The following is a 21,120-nucleotide window of genomic DNA, read 5'->3' as shown; positions in this document are numbered from 1 at the left end:
TGAACATTTTACACACACACACACACACACACACACACACACACACACACACATGCAGAGGGACAGGGGGAGACTTCATTGGTACCTGATGAGAAGCTGTTATTCTTCAGTGGGCGGCCTGTGATCACCATTCCCCAGTGACACACACACACACACACACACCCACACACACAGTGCTCAGTCTGTCTTTGCATCATTAGCTCACTTGCAAACGAACACATTCACATCCGTCTGTCTTCAGATTTTCATCACAGAGCATTTGATTTACTGTATATTAAAAAGCAACATATTTATAAATAAACTAAATAAAACTGCCCCAGATTGAAAAGCTATTTTCAATATCACAATAACGATTAAAACATTTAATTGTGTTTTTCTCGAAAAAAAACAAAAACCTTTGTGACTTTGATATAACATTTGCAGACATATATTAACTTGTTTTTTATATAATTAAAAGTTTATTTTATGTCCAGTGTATGATGTCCTGCCCACACCATCAAATCTGCACATATGGGGGCTACCAGATCCCCCCAGTTGCCCACTGTGCAGAAGAACAGCTAATCTGGAGCATGTTCTCACCTCACGCCATTCAAGCCTGGCAGATGGACAATTCAGGTGGAGACACGATCAAATCTAAAGGCCCCCTGTTCATCACCTTTTTTTAGAGCAGAGAATGTAGTAACTGAGGAATTGGCTCCAGCATGTGACTGGGAGATGCAGGTCAACCTTAGAAGGCAGCTCACGCAACATAACAATTATTTATCAGTTCAATGGTTGTTTTAGGTACAAAATTTGCAACTCTAATGAGAAAATTATTTCAGAAGCAGCTGAAAATGTCAGCTTTTAACAATAAATATGACAGGATAATTTAGAAAATCATTATTTGCTTTAAACCAAGAGATTTGGTTGTTTATTTTCTAACTTGAATTTAACTGCCTTGACAAGCAGGTGTTGTTGATGAAGCCATAAGAGATAATCCACAACCTTGAGTTTGGCCCATGCTCAGAGTAGCCATGTGATGGCATGTTTTTCTCAATCTCTTTCCAATCTGATGCTGTTTGAGGACACACTGATGATCCGCCACCATTGTGAAGCTGCTTGTGAGGAGTGATTCACCTTAAGCTACAGGAGCATCAAGTCTGACCACATTAAGAGACATAGAAAATGTTCAATAGGAATTTATCAAGCCATCATTTGAGTCTGAGAGATTACAATTTAAATATAAAATAAAATACAGAAAAATGCAAAGCCATTTATTGTATTTTATCAAACATATTGAGAAACCAATGCTTTGTTTTGATGTAGTTTGTTGTTTGTTTGTTTAGATATGCCCTTATTAATCCACCAACTGAGACACTTATTATTGGGTATAGCAAAAATACTAGCATTAGTTATTTTTTTGATTAAATATATATTTGTATATTAATTTAAAACATGCAACACAAACATGAGTAAATATAAAACATATGGCAAAGGTGAACAGAAATGTGAATAATTTATACAATGCAGAGAAACAAGTGTCAATTTATTGCACTGACAAATGGGTATTGTACACTTTGATGGAAATTCCCAGAGTGAAGTAGTAAAATTTAGACTGTGGATCATGATCATGTGGTCTCCCGGGAGCAGTCTAACAACAGCGGGTAATTATCCCACGCAAATAGGCTCCATTAAATAAATTATTCATATTAATGCAAAGCATCAATGTGCAACTCTACAAACAGATTTCTATCCACAACTCATGACGGTATAAGAAAAAGTTGGGGCACTGAAACCTTGTCATGTGATATGGTTTTGAATGAAGTGGAAAAACTTTTAACATGTGTAACAACAAGTTAAAAGTTTTCTCCAACATGCCTGAACTGATCATCTTTAATTTCAATTAATTCAACTAATCAATATCAACATATCAAGGGATTTGAAACTCTTTCATCATGACAACATGTTGGCCCCAGTCTTACCACATTGTGCCCATATTTAATACAAAGTCAGGCCATTGTGTTAAGCTATGTTAACTTAAAAAGGACCCAGATCATGTGAAAAGCTGCTACCTGCTAATTTGCCGAAAGTTGAGCAGAAGAGAATAGGTCTTCGGTAACCCTGAGCAAGGTACCCAATCCAAACCCATCACTTACTTGGACACTTGAGCACCCCCCAGTGGCTGGGGGCCATTCCAATTGGAGATCAAAAAGGGCATCCGGTGTAAAAATCTCTGCCAAATCAAGTATTCAGATGATCTGCTGTGGCGACCCCTGGAGAGGGAAAAACCGAAAAGCGACCATCAGAGAATACATATTTTGATTGTCCATATAGTTATGTGAACTGCACGATTTATACTATCCCACAATGCACTGATTCTCTCTCTCTCTCTCATCCTCTGAGACACTGATGTGTCCTCCTTCTTTCCTTTCATGTTTTTACTGCAGCTTCTGAACTGACTTGCCTAGTTTCTACTGACAAGATCTGCTCAGGCAGATGGATTCACTGGGCGGTGGGATGTGCAAAGGATGTTAGAGAGGTGATGTTGGAGGGATGTAGGAAATTAAGTGTCAGTTTTTCTGATCCTGTGCACCCGTTTTTCAATAACGTTGTTGTTGTCTTAGAGAGGAAAAGATATTCAGTGTCATTAAGAGGGTTTGATTTAATAAAGGGAGAGAACTGAGCTTATGTATATTTTACCCACAGTAGAAACAACCAGAGTGAACTGTAATTGCTCTGGTTGCAGTCCACCCCCATACCCACTCATGATAATTTACTGCTGTTGCTCAGTTTTGCCGACAAGGCACGTTCCACCCGATCGCCTCTCTCTCTCTCCCTCTCTTACACACACATACTCTCTCTCTCCCTCATCATTTCACAGGTTTGAATTCAACAGATTTTTTCCTGTGTAAAGCAAGTGTATTTGGCTTATATGTATGTGTATATATATTAATATATACATATATATATACATATGTATGAATTTTTATATTTTGCTTGCTGCATTAAAACACATTTATAAACACATATATATTTCTACTGTGGCCACTATAAATTACTACTAAACAGATGCTGAGCTGAAACATCTTTGAAATAGATCAATACATGAATAAAATATTTCATGTTGTCTGAAGTAAGATTCATGTTTATACAACTTGAAATGTAATGTAAACCTGTTGATTGGGGCTACAAAGTACATATATATTTGTGCATATTGTGGCTGATCATTATCAAGTGTTGAAATGTTGTTTGTTCCTATGACATCATATACATATATATGTTTTCATTTTCGATTAGCATTAGCCTAGCTAGCTGTTGTGACTGTCAGCCACGCTAATCGTAGCCTCGCTTGCTTACCCTTGGAAACAGGTTCGCCAAGTTAGCCGCAAAGTAGTAGCCTGCTAATGCAAACAAAATATGTAAATAGGACACCTTGTCGTTTCAGTATAACACCATGTTCTGCGGTGAATCGTGTGAAAATGTCTCACCCACCGTGAGGACAGCCTCTTCAATCCCACCTCCCTGCTCCAGACAGCGCAGCTGCTGCTGATGAGCTGCTGCCTGCCTGGTGTAGCGTGATAGATCAGCGAACTTGCAGCGTGATACATAAGTGAAAAGTAAAATTCCTCCCAAAAAAATTAAAAATCAAGGATGCACACCATCGGGCCATGCACACCATCGGGCCATGCCCAACGCATATCCAAAGCCTTAGGGCGTTATGACCAACGGTCAGTGAGATATGCCTGTCACAGACAGACACACAGACACAACTTGCTTTATAGATAGATGGAGAAGATGGGGTTTTCCTGAGAAGAGGAAGACTGGAGTGAAAGCAAGAGAAAGAAAGAGATGGGGAAATAAGGTTCAATGGGCCTCATGAATAATTGAGCACAAGGGTGTTCGACAGAGAGAGAGAGAGCGAAAGGGAGGGAGAAGAGTATCCTGTGCCGATGCCTCTCTTGTTTGTCTCACTATGGTGTTGGATGTTGTGCTTACAACAGCAGTTCCATGCAGTGGCGTATAGTAAATGTGATGCACTTAGGACTGAGTAAACATCAGAGAAAGAGAGAAGAGTAGATTATATAACATCGTAGTCCTCCTTGGCAGATTCAGATTCAGCTCCTCTGCTTAAATGCCCCTCTCTTTCTCTCTCTCTCTCCCCTGGATGAGCAGCAACAGCAGGACTCTGATTCCATCGACCCGGACAAGCTGCACCCCTCCTCCTTCTCCTCTGGCTCTTTTCCTGCTCACCGCTCCCTCCCTCTTTCACCCACCCTCCATCTTTTGCTTTCTAAACTCCCTGTTCCTCCTCCTCATCTCTCAGCTGTGGATGCCCTCCTCACTTACAGTATGGACTCGAGAGGGGAAGGAGGAGAGGGTTGGATGGAGGACCAGTGGGAGAAATGGTAGGGTATCTCTGACAATTTGCTCATCTTTTTCTGCCTTTTACCGGCATGCAGCATTTTTGCGAGACTGACCTTGTGAGTGTGTTAACAGCTAACGTGCCTTGTTCCTGCTATATGTTGTCTTGCATCTTAAAGCTCATGGAAAGCAGGCTTGCCCTTGAAGAAGAGACGATGCAGAAGGCTGTGTGTACATCATTGTACTCAAATGGGCGACAGTGTGTGTGCAGCAGAGGTTGCTGGTTTATGTTGACAAAAAGTAGGAGCAGTGAAGCTGCAGAGGAGACAACACAGCCTAGTACAAGAAGTGTGTTACATCTGTATTATGACAGCAATGCTGCAGGAGAAACACTGTGTGGATTTATTTGTGTCTTGAGTTTTGTTTTCATAGAGCACGTGACTTAGAGAGGGTTTTCATGTGTGTGTTGAATCAGACCATCCTGTTTCTTGTCCTGTCCCTGTCCTTGCAGGAGGGCAAAGCTGATGAACGGCAGACAGCATGCAGCCTTGTAACCTCTCAGTGGAAGTATAAAGGTGTGAATTATTAGGGAGAGATGTGTGTGTGTGTGTCGTGGGGGGGGGGATCTGCAGACGTGCAGCTGCTGTCATAACTAAATTCTGTGTGGAGATAAGTGAGACTATGATATCAAAACAACACAACACACATAGGACTATGGTAAGGTAACATGACTCTCTTGCTTCCGATGATGCATTAGTCAGTTTTGCTGGAGGCCATTTCTTATCAGACTTCATGACAATATGACACTTGGGTGGACATTAAATTCAGGACACTCTAATCATTACAGTAAAAATCAATTCAAAAAAGTAAAACTATGAGCCCTGCCATATCTGAACTAAAAATGTCAGTCAGTATTTGCAACCAAGCAAAGCAATACTTGAATGCAGCGCTGTTGGTATCCAGATCATGGTTGGATTCAGATAGACTAAGACTAGACCAGATTAGACTAATGAGCTGACCAGGCCCACCGTAGCAAGAGCAAGAGGTCATTATGTCCTTCATCTGCACAAGCAGGCCAATGAGATGCACAAACACCTCAGCAGGCTATAGCCTGAGAGAATAATGCAGGAGTTTATCCCACATTCTTAGTCATACTATCCAGAACAATCAGTCCTGTGTGCTGTTGCCATATTATGTCTTTTTAAACATAATATAACATAGTTTGTTGCCTCAAGATTCAGGTCCAGAAGTGACCAAGTAACAATGACCACAGCTCAGTTTTAAAACTCAAGACACATTTATCTGTAAGCCTTTAAATAGTGTAAGTACACCATAAAACACAGTCTGTACATCATCAGGAGATCACAGAGCACAATTATAAATCAGACTGAATACTTGAATACTATCAGATGTATTCTGAGAATAGGATCAAATTTGAGGAGTGCATCAAATATTAAAGTTGGCTTTGGAAACATGACCCCGAGGCAGAAGACATATTAGACATATTAGTCAAATTAACTAATGAGACATCGGGAGTCTTGCAGTTAGATTTCCTGCAACTGTCTATTGCAGAAGATGTGCAGTTGCTGTGATTTATTAATATTTTATTTATTTAATTATTATTTTTATTTTTATAACTTTTTGTGTCTAAAGTAGCAGTACAGTACAAACCTTTGCCAAAACAATTCTAAAAATGTATCATAGTTATAGGAATATGTTTATTAAACCTGGGTCATCTATGTAGCAGAAATGTGAACTCATTTTTGAAGTAAGTGCCTTTTTTCCAGAGAAAGGCAGAGAATGTGTTTTAAGCTCATGTAGACGAACGACAACAACTCCCAGAATGCACTGCCCTACGAGGCACAGCCCTACGAGGCACAGCCAAAAGGCACACCCCCTTCTTACCAAGGGAAACAGACGGAACGCTAGTTGTGTAAACACATGAATCCCCGTGAGGATTCATGTGTGATTCATAGTAATTTGTGATTTACTATGGTGCTGAATTGTACTGGGATGTGCAGTAAAAACAAGGACAAGTAGTGAGTTTCCATCAGTTGCCGGTCAGAGAGTCGGAGCGGTGCAGCTATCAACCACAAGGAGTTTGGAGAAGACACTGAAATGTAAAAGTGAGGATCTCACTCACAGTGTTTGCCGTCAGTGGCGGAGCTAGACTTTTATCTTTGGGGTGGCCAAGGCTATTTCAGGGGGTCCACCGACTATGACAATGAATTTGTCTCTCTAACAATCAGTTGCAATCAGAGTCTGTTGGAATGTACATTTAAGCCACCTATGTCCTCTGTGTCCTCTCTCACTGGAACTACATTGTACAAAAATATTATAATATAATATTCAAAATAGATAATAATATTGAAACTGTAGTACTTAAAGATTGCGGACACCGTGTTTACATTCTGGGAATGTGGTCCTGTCCATCTACGGGTGGTTCTGAGAAGTGCGGAACTAGCGTTACAGTTTCAAGCCTTGGAGCAAGAAATGCCCTCCGATGACGTAAAAAACAAAACAAAGAAGGGGGACTCAGGGAAACTGTCATGTCCCGCGTTAAGTGTTCAATCTGTGTCAGTTAGTTTAGAGTATGTGTACTCCTGGTTTTATTTTGTGTGTACTTTTTTTCTGTCTTCCTCTCCGCACTTCATCCGTCTTGTCTAGTCTCGTTGATTCCCTGATTGTCTGCACCTGGTGTTAATCAGTTCATGCTCCTTTAAATACGCCCTCCTCCCTTTGTCTTGTGCGTCATGTGTAACTCCTCGTTGTGCACCTCACGTTTCCCCTGTTGGATTTCAAGTCTGCCTCATTGTTTTTCCTCATGGCTCACTCTCGTCTGACCCTGTTTGGACTCATTGCCTGTTTCAACGTAAGACCTTGCTTCATTAAAATAAGCCACGTTAGTTCGAACTGAGATCTCTGCCTCTGCCTTGTGCTTTTGGGTTTACACTGTGTTTGAGTGTGTTTACGGTTCTTACAGAAACTGAGGGATGGAAGCACAATTATTCAAAAATGAATACTGCTCTTCTAATAATGCAAAGCTAAATGCAAATCAGTGAAGTATTCCTTTAAGTTAATCATGGATTCAGCAACAAACAAAAGTAAGTAGAGTCTGTTCTCTCTTGGTTTTGGAGTTAATTCTTAGATATTTTCCACTTGTAGCAAATAAACGATCAACGTTGTTGATTTTAAAATTCAACATTTTAAAATGTTGAATTGAACAATGAGATGGTTTAATTAATGTTTATTCAACCCAAATACTTTTCCCCTAAACATAAGTGGCTCATGGAATGAACATTATTTTTTTTAATCTTGTGTCCATAATTGTTATACACCGTGTGTCAAGTGTATGGAAAAAAAATCATGTTTTCTAATTGACATTTCTCTGAAAGGGTTTAAAATACTTTCATGACTCATCCTGCATGCATGAATACTCAATTTCTCTATTACTGGCTTGATCACCAGGAGCTATGCTGTCTGATTCATCAGTTACATCTAAATGGAGTAGGTGAAGGTGGTGGTGAGAAGTTTTAATCAACAGAGAGTAAGTTATTTGTTGTTAAAACTGTTGCCTACAATTGGCTACTGTAAGCACCATGTAACATCTGCGACAATTCCTTGCATTCCTTAAACCAGTCTGAGAAATATCTGACTGATGTTATGATGTAAGTTCTTTGACTCTCCCTGTAAGGTGGCTGAATAATCTCTAGGATCTGTGATGTGACGATGTCAGTCTGTTGTTACTACATTTACTGATATGCTGCGTATCACTTTCAGAGGTGATGACTCTGTAGTTGTGACACAGGCTTCTCTGGACGTGGACAGCACAGCCAGTCTGCTGGGTCAGCATGCATCGATCGCTCAGGTTGTTGCGAGTATGTGAGAGACGATTGCAACGTGCAGTTCAGGAATACAATTCCACAGAGGATATTTTGGCCTTTGCAAAAGTGTGAGGGGTTTATGACAGCTCAGTGTCTGGGCTCAAGTATATCATGTGGCTGTAATGTTTTACCCCTCTTCCCATTCTCACATTTCCTGTCTATATCTTTATTATGCAGACATAGTAGTGTAGGTTGCCATATTTATACAGTTTTTCTTGGGATGGATCCACAAGACTGCTCTTGATTACCACTATAGATTGGTCTGCTGATTTTCTGTGATGCATGAATGGGTATTTTGGTCCATGGAATCATGATATACTGTATCTTATCTTATTTCAGAATCTACTGTCACATAATTCTAACATCTTGTATCGATTAACCTACAGTCCAAATCTATATCATCAGAGACAATAATAACTACTGTCAATTAACTCAAGTGTTGCTTATTAATTTCCTCACAATAGTCTTTAAATTCAGTCTTAGGAATAAGATAGTGTCTGTCAATGGGGTTAATGAAAGACAACAGTTTGTTGTGTCATTTGGAGATAAGGAAATCCTCAAATTACTTTGAAAAACAAAACATCCCCAAGGTTTATATCAGGAGTTGTTATATATGATGTGACAGTGCAGCCTGTTTCATCCACAAACAATTGCCCTTTGCATGCTTCCCTTCTCGTGAAGTCTGAGCATTGATGTATGGAAACATAATTTGCTTTGGTATCATTCACTCTGGTGGTTTTCTAGTGTCTACACTCCTCCTTACCCTCAGTTCACTGCAGCAAAGGGGTCACCCTGTCCTGGTGGTTTATCTCCCAGCATTTCATTCCTCCCTCCCTCCCTCCTACCATTTGTTTTGTCCTCATGATTCTCTTTCCTCAGGGATTGATCACTCATGAAATCATTTCCTTCACCTCGTTGTTCAGTACTCTTTAGGCTCCCCTCCATTTTTGTACTTGGCATTCATGCATCTTGTTTTCAGTCATGCTTCTGATCTCCCCTTCTCATCAACATTTCCACTCCTTTTGAAAAGTGAGGCTGATATTGGGTAGGCACTGAGCAGCATATTGATTTTGATCCTCCCCAAGGAATATGTGTCTGTGTTGTAATAAATTACATTTGTTGTAAACTAATAAGCTCATATTTGTTGCTATTCTGAGGTGAAACAGCATCTACAGTCCAGACAGAAGAAGCATCAGAGAGGACAGATGGCATCTTATGCCAGAAACTGTATTGTTGCTTAGTGCATGTACTGTATTTTGTGGGAATAGATAGGGGAATGTATAATTTGGCAGGAGGCATTAACTTAAAAAAGGCTGTATTTTATTTTACCATGAAAAACTACACAACCACAATGTTCTTTGATAATTCTTCATCAATATATATTTATAATGATAGGTGGCGACACTAAAACATTTGACTATCCGGATGTGATATATGATACTACACTTTGTCAGAAGATACTAATGTGATGGACTGAAATCAATTCAATTAATATTGACTGCTCCACGCAATTTGGTAGGGATATTCCAATATTTTTTTTTTTAGTCCTGATCTGATCTTTTAACTGTTAAGTATATGCTGATACTGAGTTATGATATATGCCTTAATGGTAGACCAAAAAAATGTCGCCTCTGTCAGTAAATAAATGATATTCCTGACTAAAGAGAAAAAATAACTTTTCCTGTCATCAGGCTGTAGGTTTGATACCAAGGTGTTCATGTTTCTGTGAGCATTTTATGTGAATGTCATTGTTGTGAATTTGAGTTGTAATGACACACTCTGCTTAATGAAGTTTTTGGTTTGGTCAATACTTAGGATTATACAATGCATGGTGTAAAATGTTTAACAGTGTTTCCCAGACCTGACTGTGAAGTAAGTTTCATGTCAGCAATTTCACACTCTTACTAACTCCACATGGTCTTTATAAAGGAGAAAAAAGCAACAGTGCTCCACCCAAACCTATGTGATAGACTGTGTAACTTATGTTTTAACAATTCTCCACACAAAGAAACCAAGAAAAAACGCATGCACATGAGAACAAGCGATAGTAGTCAAAGTGATGAGCTATGAGGTGCAGCTAATGAGTTGCATTCAAAGATGTCAAAAATGTCATTACTTCTGCAGGGTCCACAGTGTGTTGAGCTTGGAGAAGCAACTTCAAGATGCATTCAAGAAACCTCTTTAATTTCACTTCTGTAAATGCATACAGTCTGCTAACTGAATCCTTGCTGCTCGCTCAATGTTTTTTTTAATCAATGTAATATTTTAGTAAAAGAAAAACAATTCAGTTTATATTACAAATAGTCCTCAAATGAAAAATCAAATGTCTATGCCCATCCCTAACACACAGTACATCCTAAGCCCTTATCTGCTCCCTCCTTTAGGCTCTCATTAAAGTGCTAACCACATGCTTCATCCTCGGCTATTTAACGCCCATGCACATCCTACATGTGATGACTAAAGATGGGTGCAGCTGTGTGCATGTGCAGGAGGAAACAGCAGTATCTGTGTCGCCACAAATGACATTAGCATCATGTAGCTCTCCCAGTTTGCCAGGTCTTTGTCACGGCGTACTGTTCTCCGTTGATTGCTGTCATTCTTTTCTTCCCTCTCTCTAATAACATTGTTCTGCTCTGTCTCTCGCTGTTTTGCCCAGGAGGCTGCTTGGTAAAAAGATAACAGGCAGACTCGATTACTGATGGGGAAAACTGAAGCATTGTTTACTGGAGGCTAATTGAATCCTGCCACAGACAGCAGGACAGCATATTTACCTGCTTGAAACTGGACTCATGTGTTGGGTAGTTGCAGGAGAGATCAAGACTGTGCAAACTTTACTTCAAAATACAAATGTCTGCTTCTACTGATCCTGTCTTTGTGCATGGGCATTTGAAAGGCAAGTCCAGTTCGGAATAAGATGCAGGCTTCCATTTGCTCTTGAGCAACAGAACTGCTAGAAAAAGGAGATGCTTTATAAGAGAACTGTGTTCGATAGGTACAGTGCTCATTAAAGTTATCTGTAGATGTTTGCTTTGTGAAACGTTTCTAGCAGAATAGAGTTGATTACATACATCAATACACCGAATATCTTTATTACATTTACAGTAGATTAGGGGTGGGAATTGCCAGTTACACCGCAATACGATATTATTGTGATATTTAAGTCACGTTACAATATTGCAAAAATATTGAGTATTTGCAAAATCATATATTGCAATACACTCACACACTTGGCACCATTTAGTGGACTTAAATGTTTATGCTAAGCCCCAAAAGTTTAATATGTATTTGTAACATCAGTTCACAGTATGGTTATGTGTATATATATATATATATCAATTTTACCCCCACCCCTATCGTACATATTTCCAGATATTGAATCGTGTTTTTTTCTTGTCCTGGCCTGCTGTCTGGACTAACAGACACAACAACAATACAACCTCTACACAAGAAAACAGTAATTTCATGCCTTGAAATTTACTGAGATCATTCATGATTTTTTTCCAAAGGGTGAACCTCTTTAGAATCCCCATGAGTTCAGTAACAAATTTTGTTCAGAACTTTCTTTTGTGTATGGTATGACCAGGCCTTGGGGAAAACCTGATTTCAACAAGAGTGTATACACCTGCAACCGTCTCACACATAGACACAGGATAAAGAAACACAACCCTGGGCTCGTAACATGTGTTACAGGGCATAGGGAACACTAGCTTTCAGGGACAGTAACTCAAACTGTTATTTCAGTCTTCAAGACAGGATTAGTTCAGTCTGCTCCAGGCTGCTATGATTTTTGCTACTGTAAGATCATAGTTGTTGAGTTGCCATCAGTGATTAAGCATTTCCCTTCCACTCCACTATTGCTATAAGATTCAGTCTGCGCATCTCTGGCAATGTGAAGCTTTCAAACTGCTAGTGCTTTAACCGTCACACACCAGGAAAGTCTGCTTTGCAACTGTAGCTGCTGTTACAAGCATGTGCTGTAATGAAGCATAACTCAATAACATTACTATAGCTCATGTTAATTAACCAGTCTGATTGGCGTGTATCCAGCATTGTCCCTCCAAAGATTTTCATTCCTGTATTTTGGCCGTGTTTGTTTGTTTTTCTGTCTGTCTTTGTTGGGCTTGGATTTTGGCTTGGAGCTGTCACCATGTCGAGATGACATGTTTTGATCAACAACAGATTGTGTGATTTATTATTTTACTGTGAATGAAGGATTACCTTCATTTTGTTTCTTCTCCCCCTTCCCACCCTAATCCTACCCTTCAACCAGGTTGACCCATGACATCAGCCTGGATGAGTTTGAAGATGACGACCTGTCGGAGATTACAGAGATCACAGATGAGCGTGGGATGAGCCTCAACTGCAATGGCCCAGATATAAAAGTAAGCTGCCTCTAGTGTGAGTTGTTAGCTGGGTATGCTTGTGACAAGTGAGTGCAAATGTAGCTGTGATGACTAATTCAATCAAAAGTTCTTTATTTATATATCTAGCATTTTGTCCACACATAAGGCATCATAATGTTCACTTTTAAATTCATATGTTTTAATCAGTGCTTCTCAAGTTATCTCAGACAGCTCTAATATTACTTCACACTTCTTAGTGGTAAAACCACCAGTGATCCTTTAACAGTGTAGTGCAAACACAGGCTGGGCAGGTCAAAGCGAAATTGTTTTCCTCTTACAAAAGGGTTGTGTGCAAACAAAATCAAACACTGGAGGCTCAGGCTTGTTTACAAGAAGTTGCATCTTTATTGGTCTCACTTAGAAAGGTCACTAACAAACACGACAGTACAACTGAGGGCGTAAAAGTTGCTTTTGAAAATGAAATGCCAGAATATTAAGAATGCACAAGATATTATAATGATTATGCCCACTTAATGACTTATTTTTGGAGTCTACACAGGATAGGTTGGACTCTCTACTCTGTTCATTTTGTCATGAACAGCTGCTGCATTCAGCTTCCTACCAGCAGAGGAGAGGCCAGATGTGTGAAGGGCCAGGCAGACAGTGACATATACAGTATTTTGCTTTGCTTCATCCTTTGCATCTAAAAAATGTGCTCTGAGCTGTTAAACAATCCATCAAGACCTCAAAATCATTGATGCAGTGGAGTTTTTTTTGTAAGACTTTAGCGCCACGTCTCACCATGCAGCCTTGTGGTATTCTCAAGTTTTGTATAAATTATCTGGAATTGGAGCAAATATGAAGTGCAACCATGAGCGAGCGAGAGGTGGCACAGAGGGAGAAAAGCAGCAGAGGTAAATTAATCATTCTGTCGGATCTCTCTGGCTCAGTTTCCAGTGAAAACATCATCCCCCAGCACTGCCTCCTCCTCCTTTTTCAGCATTGCTAACATCACCAAGGCAACAGTATTGGCCACTGTCAATTATGAGTGGATTATTTATTTTTTATGTTTTTCTTAAACATGACCTTTAAGGCTGTAACGATATGCGTTTCGAAATTCAAAATCAAACCCGCAGGAGCGGAAAAAACCCGTTCCAGCGCACACATTGAAAAGCGGCACCGGAGCGTCAGCGTGATTATGTAAACAGCGGAGAATTCACATATTTTTATCACTCTACGAACAAGTTTCACGGATCCAGCCCCAAAATAAGAGCAAAACAACAACTAACTTTCAAGAAGTACAAGCGGAAATGTTGTCTTACCTTTGCTGTTAATCAAAACAAGTTATTTCCACTGGAACAAAACTGCTTCTAATGAAGAACTATACACTTCCCAGCATGCTTTGGGGACAAATCCCAGTCTGATTGATCATTTACTTTGTGTTTTTCAAAAGTGTTATTTTGTTTCAGAAAAGAGAAAAATCTTTGGTTATTTATTTATTTATATTCAAATCTGTTCACAGTGTTCCAAAATTGTTATTAAATGTTACATTAAGTTGCTATATAGGTAAATGCTATTTAAATAAAATGTTTTTTAAATTCGCAGGGTGCTCGAGGGTTCATGGGAGTTTGCTCAACCAGTCCACATGTGTTTTGTGGACTTGGAGAAGGCTTTCGACCGTGTCCCTCGTGGCATTCTGTGGGGGGTGCTCCGGGAGTATGGGGTCGGGGGCCCTTTGCTAAGGGCCGTGCGGTCCCTGTACGACCGGAGCAGGAGCTTGGTTCGCATCGCCGGCAGTAAGTCAGACTTGTTCCCAGTGCATGTCGGACTCCGGCAGGGCTGCCCTTTGTCACCGGTTCTGTTCATTATTTTTATGGACAGAATTTCTAGGCACAGCCGGGGGCCGGAAGGGGTCCAGTTCGGGAGCGGTTGGATTCCATCTCTGCTCTTTGCAGATGATGTGGTCTTGATGGCTCCTACGAACCAGGAACTCCAGAATGCGCTGGGGCGGTTTGCAGCCGAGTGTGAAGCGGCGGGGATGAGAATTAGCACCTCTAAGTCCGAGGCCATGGTTCTCGACCGGAAAAAGGTGGCTTGCTCCCTCCGGGTCAGTGGAGAGATCCTGCCTCAGGTGGAGGAGTTTAAGTATCTTGGGGTCTTGTTCACGAGTGAGGGAAGGATGGAGCGTGAGATTGACAGGCGGATCGGTGCAGCGGCCGCAGTAATGCGGTCGTTGTATCGGTCCGTTGTGGTGAAGAAGGAGCTGAGCCGAAAGGCAAAGCTCTCGATTTACCGGTCAATCTACGTTCCTACCCTCACCTATGGTCATGAGCTTTGGGTTATGACCGAAAGAACAAGATCCCGGATACAAGCGGCTGAAATGAGTTTTCTCCGCAGGGTGGCGGAGCGCTCCCTTAGAGATAGGGTGAGGAGCTCTGTCACCCGGGAGGAGCTCGGAGTAGAGCCGCTGCTCCTCCACATCGAGAGGAGCCAGCTGAGGTGGCTCGGGCATCTGAATCGGATGCCCCCTGGACGCCTCCCTCGGGAGGTGCTCCGGGCATGTCCCACCGGGAGGAGACCCAGAGGAAGACCCAGGACACGCTGGAGTGACTACGTCACCCGGCTGGCCTGGGAACGCCTTGGGGTCCCCCCGGAAGAGCTGGAGGAAGTGTCCTGCGAGAGGGAGGTCTGGGCGTCCCTTCTCAGACTGCTGCCCCCGCGACCCGGCCCCGGATAAGCGGTGGAAAACGGATGGATGGATGGATGGGTTTTTTAAATTTAAAAAAAATCGTGGGTCAAAAATCGTGATATAAATCGAATCGTGGGTTTGTGTATCGTTACAGCCCTAGTGACCTTGTGATTGTTTTAGCAACACTTACCTGAAAGATGAGCTGCAATGCTCAGTTCTTGGGATATTTTTAGGTTGAAATCTAGCTGTTTCTCTCTCTCTGCTTGTGTGTGTGTATGTGCATGTGCATCGTGCAGTCGCATATTATTTTTAGACCTATAATAATTTGCAGCAAGCTGAACCTCTTTCCATTAAGGTGTGAAGATGGCTATTGGCATTTGAAGAATCTGATGAGTCTTACTAGTGTTGGCTAAAGTGTGCATTGTCCAATAATGATGCCAAACACATAGATATGGCACTTTTAACAATGGTGCAACATCTAGAACAATTTGAGGTATCTGTTAAATTACCTTAAGTTTCTGCCGTTTATAAACAACATTTAATCTCTACATGTCAATGAAGTATTTAACATCATTGTAATTATTGTAGTGTACAATTAAAACATGATAAACAGATCAAATCATAGGCTTATTGCATATTATATATTGTTTATAATCTCTATGTGATTCAGATGATCGAATTTATGAATCAGGAGGATGATGGAACGTCTCAGCTGAATCTCTGGTGATGTGTGGATATAAGAGAGGAAAGGGTTGCACTGTTTGGAAGGTATTTAAATAATAGTTTAAGCTCACGAGAGCAAGCATTTGTCAGAAAATTGGAAAAGAAATGCTTTATTCACAATTTACCTTCAAGCTGAGATTTATTGGTGGACTTCGGTTTAAAATCACACTTAAACTGTTATCTTTTTAGTTTGTCATTTTGTTATAAGGGATGGCTTGAAGGTTATGGGTGAGTTTGATCTCATCTTGGAAGCCTGTTTCATAAAACTGGATGATGGAGCTGTAAATATAAATATAATAATGATGATGACCTTCTCTTGATATGTAAATACAAGAACAAAACACTAACAAAAAATATATCTCTTTGTAGATGATCTATTTTTAATCCATGGCGTTGTGTTTAATCTGCAGCACGTTCTGAACAAAGTACTAAAAAAACAAATCCCAGAGTTGTCATAATGACTAGAAGGCTGTTAATATTATTATAAATCCATACCAGACTGAGGAGCTTGTTGTAAATGACAAAGCCAAAAAACAACTCTACAAATGACACCAGTGTTTATTTTTACTTGCTGCCACATCCATGTATTCACATACTAATTGAAGAGAGATCTTTTTCAAAAATGTATAATAATCTGCTAATCACACTGGTAATGTGTTAATTTGCACTGTCCATGTTCAGCACTGAGTAGCAGATAAACACAGTTTGCAATACACTCTTAAAATAAAAGCACTAAGTAGAACCATATAAGGTTCTTCGGCTTGTCACCATAGGAGAACCCTTTTTGGCTCCAGGTAGAACTGGAACTTGTTCTTACTGGAACCATTAGTGTTACCAAGAACCTTTGAAAAACCCTTTCTTCGGAAAGCTCAGCCTTTGTAGCAGAACACTTTTGGAACCCTTATTTCTAAGAGTGCGTCTGCTTTAACAAGTTATCGATTTGGCTGCGTGTCCATGGCTCAGTTCATACAATCATGCTTTTTCTTAGGTTGTTTTCAGTCATGAAGAACAGGTGAGGTGCTGTGAATGAATCCCCTTACATACTCGGGTATTTAAGTCAACTGTCATCAGGTTCATCCCTCCCCATTCTACTTTAAAGTGCCCACTGTTGCCTGTAGGCTTGGCCTGTTTAAAAATGCATGAGGAGGTGGACGAAGAATGGGAACATGATCTGTGATCCCTTCATGTGAGAGCCCTCGCTGTAAAATACAGCAACAGAGTGGTGACCTCATCAGTGAGCTCATTATCCCCGGAGAATTACAGCACACACATCTTGCCTCATCAATAATGGAATGAGCATCACACACCACAGACAGGTGTGGTGTCTGCCTCAGCAAGGGAGAAGTGTTAGGGGGGGGGGGGGGTCTGATTTGATTAGTAGTAGTTTCTATTGTGTGGACATGTGTCGTGGTGGGGTCAGCACTGAAGAGACTGTGCATGTACATAAAGACTGAAAGAGGAAAAAGCAGCTACAATAAAATGTCACGGAGATGTTAAACCTAATTAATTTTATAAACTGTCCATGGACTTATACGTATTGCTTAAATGGGCTGGATTTATTTGGAAAAAAAAACCTGTAGCCGCTTTATTAGGCATTAATAAAATCAAATCAATATGTGTGGCGTTAATTCAATTTAAATGTAGTTTCTCTCTCTCTCAGTGTGTGTGTGTGTGTGTGTGTGTGTGTGTATGAGTGGGGGGGAGAAAAAACTAGGTGAAATCAGAATTGCAGTGTTGTGGTAATAACACAGAAGTCCACTGCGGGCAATAGATGTTCCGCACTGGATCTTAAAATTATGTATTTCTGATGATGCATAATTAAATATTGCATAACAATTAAAAAAAAAAAAAAATGATTATGTAAATTAGGGTGTAAATAAAAGAAGCATATTATTAATCCAGAGTGAGAAACTGAGTATAACTGAGCAAGCAAGAGAGAGGAGATAAACAGAGAGAGAGAGTCTAGGAAAACACAAGAAGAGAATGAGGTCTATTTCCATGGCAACTGTATTTCTCTCACCTACTTCCCATGTCAGAGCTGAAAATACATGCAGCGTTAGTGCGCATACTCACATTTGCACACACACACACACACACACTTCCTCCATGGAAACTGCTCACGTCATCGTGTCCACACATGGTAACAGCAGAGAGGAACAACCTGCTCTCTGCCATACAGGATGCTTACTGATATTCAGCTGTGTAGTCATGCATTATTCATAACGCATCTTGTTATCAGAGACTAATCGGTATGTTTGGCAGCCCATGATCAAATATTGACATCTTGTCTTGTATTGTAGTGATTACAGTAAGATAATGCTGCAATAATATGTATACTTTCCTTTAGTCACTTCCAAACATGTGGAAAGCACAACACTCCAAAATCCTCACTGCATATTAAGATTGTTCAGTGTCATTATTACAATGCTTTGGAGTCCATTGACATGTTTGAGTGATTTAGCACTTCTAGCCTTTTTTCTCCTCTCCTGTGCTGTGCAATTTCCCCTCTCAGGCTGCTACGATTGGTTTAGAGCAGACCATCATTGCATCTCGAGGGCAGCAGCATCTCATCAGCCTCCTCATGCTCACTGAACCTCTTGTCTCCTAGCAACAGGGTCTGGGGGCTCCCTTAAAGGGGGCAGTTAAAATATAAGGTCATAAAGCAGGGAGAATAGAAAGTTGCTGCATTAGCCGGTATCGATCTGAAGCAGGTGAAAAGTTAGGTGGGAGGACAGGAGGATGGTAATAATGGAGAAAAATGACGCATGGTTGTGTTATTAAAGGATCAGAGACAGATGTTATGTGTATAAGCTGGAAAATAAAGGAGGAAGAGGAGAAGTGACTGAGCCAGATTCTGATGGATGTTTTTGAAAGATGGAAGCTATACTGGGATAAGTGATGGATAGATAGATGTAGGAATAGAGAGGTTGGATGAAAGATATCTAACCAGATGAGTTAAAGGGGACATGTTATGCATAATCAACTTTTTAATCATTTTAATACTCATATTTGGGACTCTGGAGGCCCTATGAGTAGGCAAAGTGTGAAAAAAGATGACTCATGTTTTTGTGGTCTGCCTCAGTCTAAGTACAGGAGATAAAACATGCAATGTTGACGCAGGGTACCTGACGTCAGACTGATAAATTACTGGAATTGTTGTCTCGCGGTGCTCCTCTTTGTCTCTAAAAAAATGTGTATATATAATATATTTTATATATATATATATATATACTTGGATACTGATTCATGGTTGTTGTAGGGGTGTATGTCCATACTGTATTTCTGGGTAATGCTTCATTCTGACCTTTTATCAAAAATAGCTAAAATCATATTTGGATGTTTAAGCCTCTGTACAGGCTTTAAGTGACTCTAGCGAAATATTACATTTTACTCTCTGTAGTTGTATAGTTATTACTGGAGCAGAAAATACAAACATACCTGTTGCACATATTTTGTGTGTATATGGTGTTTAAGTTGAAATAGTTGTGCATTTGTTTGTAAATGTGAAGCAAAGACACCGCAAAAGACAATAATAGGCTTCACAGTGACTCAGTGTGTCTGCATCAGCAGACCAGACAACTTTGTTTGTGTGTGTGTCTGTTAGTGTGTATGTGTGCATGTAATTCAAAAGACTGCATTAGCCCTCTGACTTCTCACGGATGATGCATATGTCACTTGATTTTAGTTGTAATCTCTTGTTCGCTCTCTCTTGCTCTCAAACACACACAGATTAATTGATTTAAAGTCTAAAACTTGACATAATTGAATGTAAATGTAGCACACTTATCCAATGTCAACAGTGTTTTGAAATGTCCATTAGCTATTTTTCCACTTAAGAAATGAAAAATAAACAGCATATTTTTATATATATATATATATATAATGAGGCTAAAAGCTGATTACGACAGCAGAGAGGATGTACACCCTAATTTATTAATGCAGGTAAACAATGTCATGTGGAGAGACTAAACCTGGGATTTGGTTCTGTTCTGTGCTCTAAGCCGTGTTGGCAGTGGAAGTGTTACAGTCTGAAGACAGAGCTACTTCCATTGGCTGGCTCAATCTCCTCATCCCATTTGCATCACATACACTCAGCCTCTCTCGCTCTCTCTCTCTCTCCCTGTTGCTCTCTCTCTCCACTAACAGTGTTTCATCCAATCCTTACAGGGCCACGTGAGGCGAGGAACCAATAGCAGGTCGGGGAGGCCAGAGCTGGGGGCTGTTGGGAAGCTTCAGACAGAGATGCTGCATTTGGACCTCATAGACGGTGCTGACAGTTACCACGGTGACAAAGAGTCATTGAAGGCATCTGCCATTGCACCGCCACCAGCCACACAGGATCCGGCAGCACCTGTTACCATGGATACATACCGTCCCAAGAGACCCACGACCCTTAACCTCTTCCCAATCGTGCCACGCACACAGGTAAAGTCTGCATTAATCTTATGGATTAGATGTAGGAGTGGAAAAAATGTTTAAGTGAATATTTTTTTCTCTCATTATTTTGCCTGCCTGTTTTCCTACTCGTGCACTGATGTGATATTTTCAATAAAAATCTACATTTATGACATGACAACCTGCGTTACATCACCACTGGATTCATCACACTTCCTCCTCTGACAGAATGTGTTTACCAGACGAAACAATAGCCTCAATTGTCACAACAAACTGGTGCCCGTCTCTGTTTGTGTTGTGCTGATGGAGCTTGTGACTGTGTGTAAATGGTAAATGTTCTGCATTTATATAGCACTTTTCCAGTCTCGGTCAGTCCTCATATGGTAGAATCATCTTTGGTTTAAAAACAAGCGTATGTCTGCTAGATGTAGTGCCACAGTGACTGTTGCTTTTACAGTATGTTTATACAACTGAGCTATGGTTTAGTTAGGATGTTTTCAGTTGGTGTATATGTGATCACAGACTTATTTGGTTTATTATAAAGGAACCTGACTTCACTGATTCTTGTCATAATTATTGCAGCCTCTACAGGGCTTTGTCTCTTGAATGCAAATATGTGGTTTTAGGTGGATTTGTTGCACTGATGTGTGTCAAGTGCAAACAAAATACACCGTACATGCACAAAATGACAAAGCAAAATCACTGTATTGGTCCAAACTGACTGTAGGTGTGACAGCGAATGGTT

At 40.4% G+C, this 21,120-nt stretch overlaps 1 protein-coding gene across 1 annotated transcript in view; it reads left to right on the top strand.

Moving 5' to 3' along the window:
• Positions 1-21,120, top strand: part of mapk8ip1b (mitogen-activated protein kinase 8 interacting protein 1b) — a gene marked incomplete at both ends in the record, with an annotated part of 34,206 nt that overhangs the window by 1,267 nt on the left and 11,819 nt on the right. Inside the window, 2 exons of the mRNA XM_083900771.1 lie at positions 12,496-12,607; positions 20,148-20,405. Coding sequence (XP_083756897.1) covers positions 12,496-12,607; positions 20,148-20,405 — 370 coding nt within the window. The remainder of the gene's footprint in view (positions 1-12,495; positions 12,608-20,147; positions 20,406-21,120) is intronic.

This window comes from Microchirus variegatus (genome assembly GCF_963457635.1).
Source record: "Microchirus variegatus genome assembly, chromosome: 14".
NCBI classification, from domain to species: Eukaryota; Metazoa; Chordata; class Actinopteri; order Pleuronectiformes; family Soleidae; genus Microchirus; species Microchirus variegatus.
The sequence above is the reverse complement of the archived record's forward strand: the minus strand, read 5'-3'. Positions and strand labels throughout refer to the sequence as shown.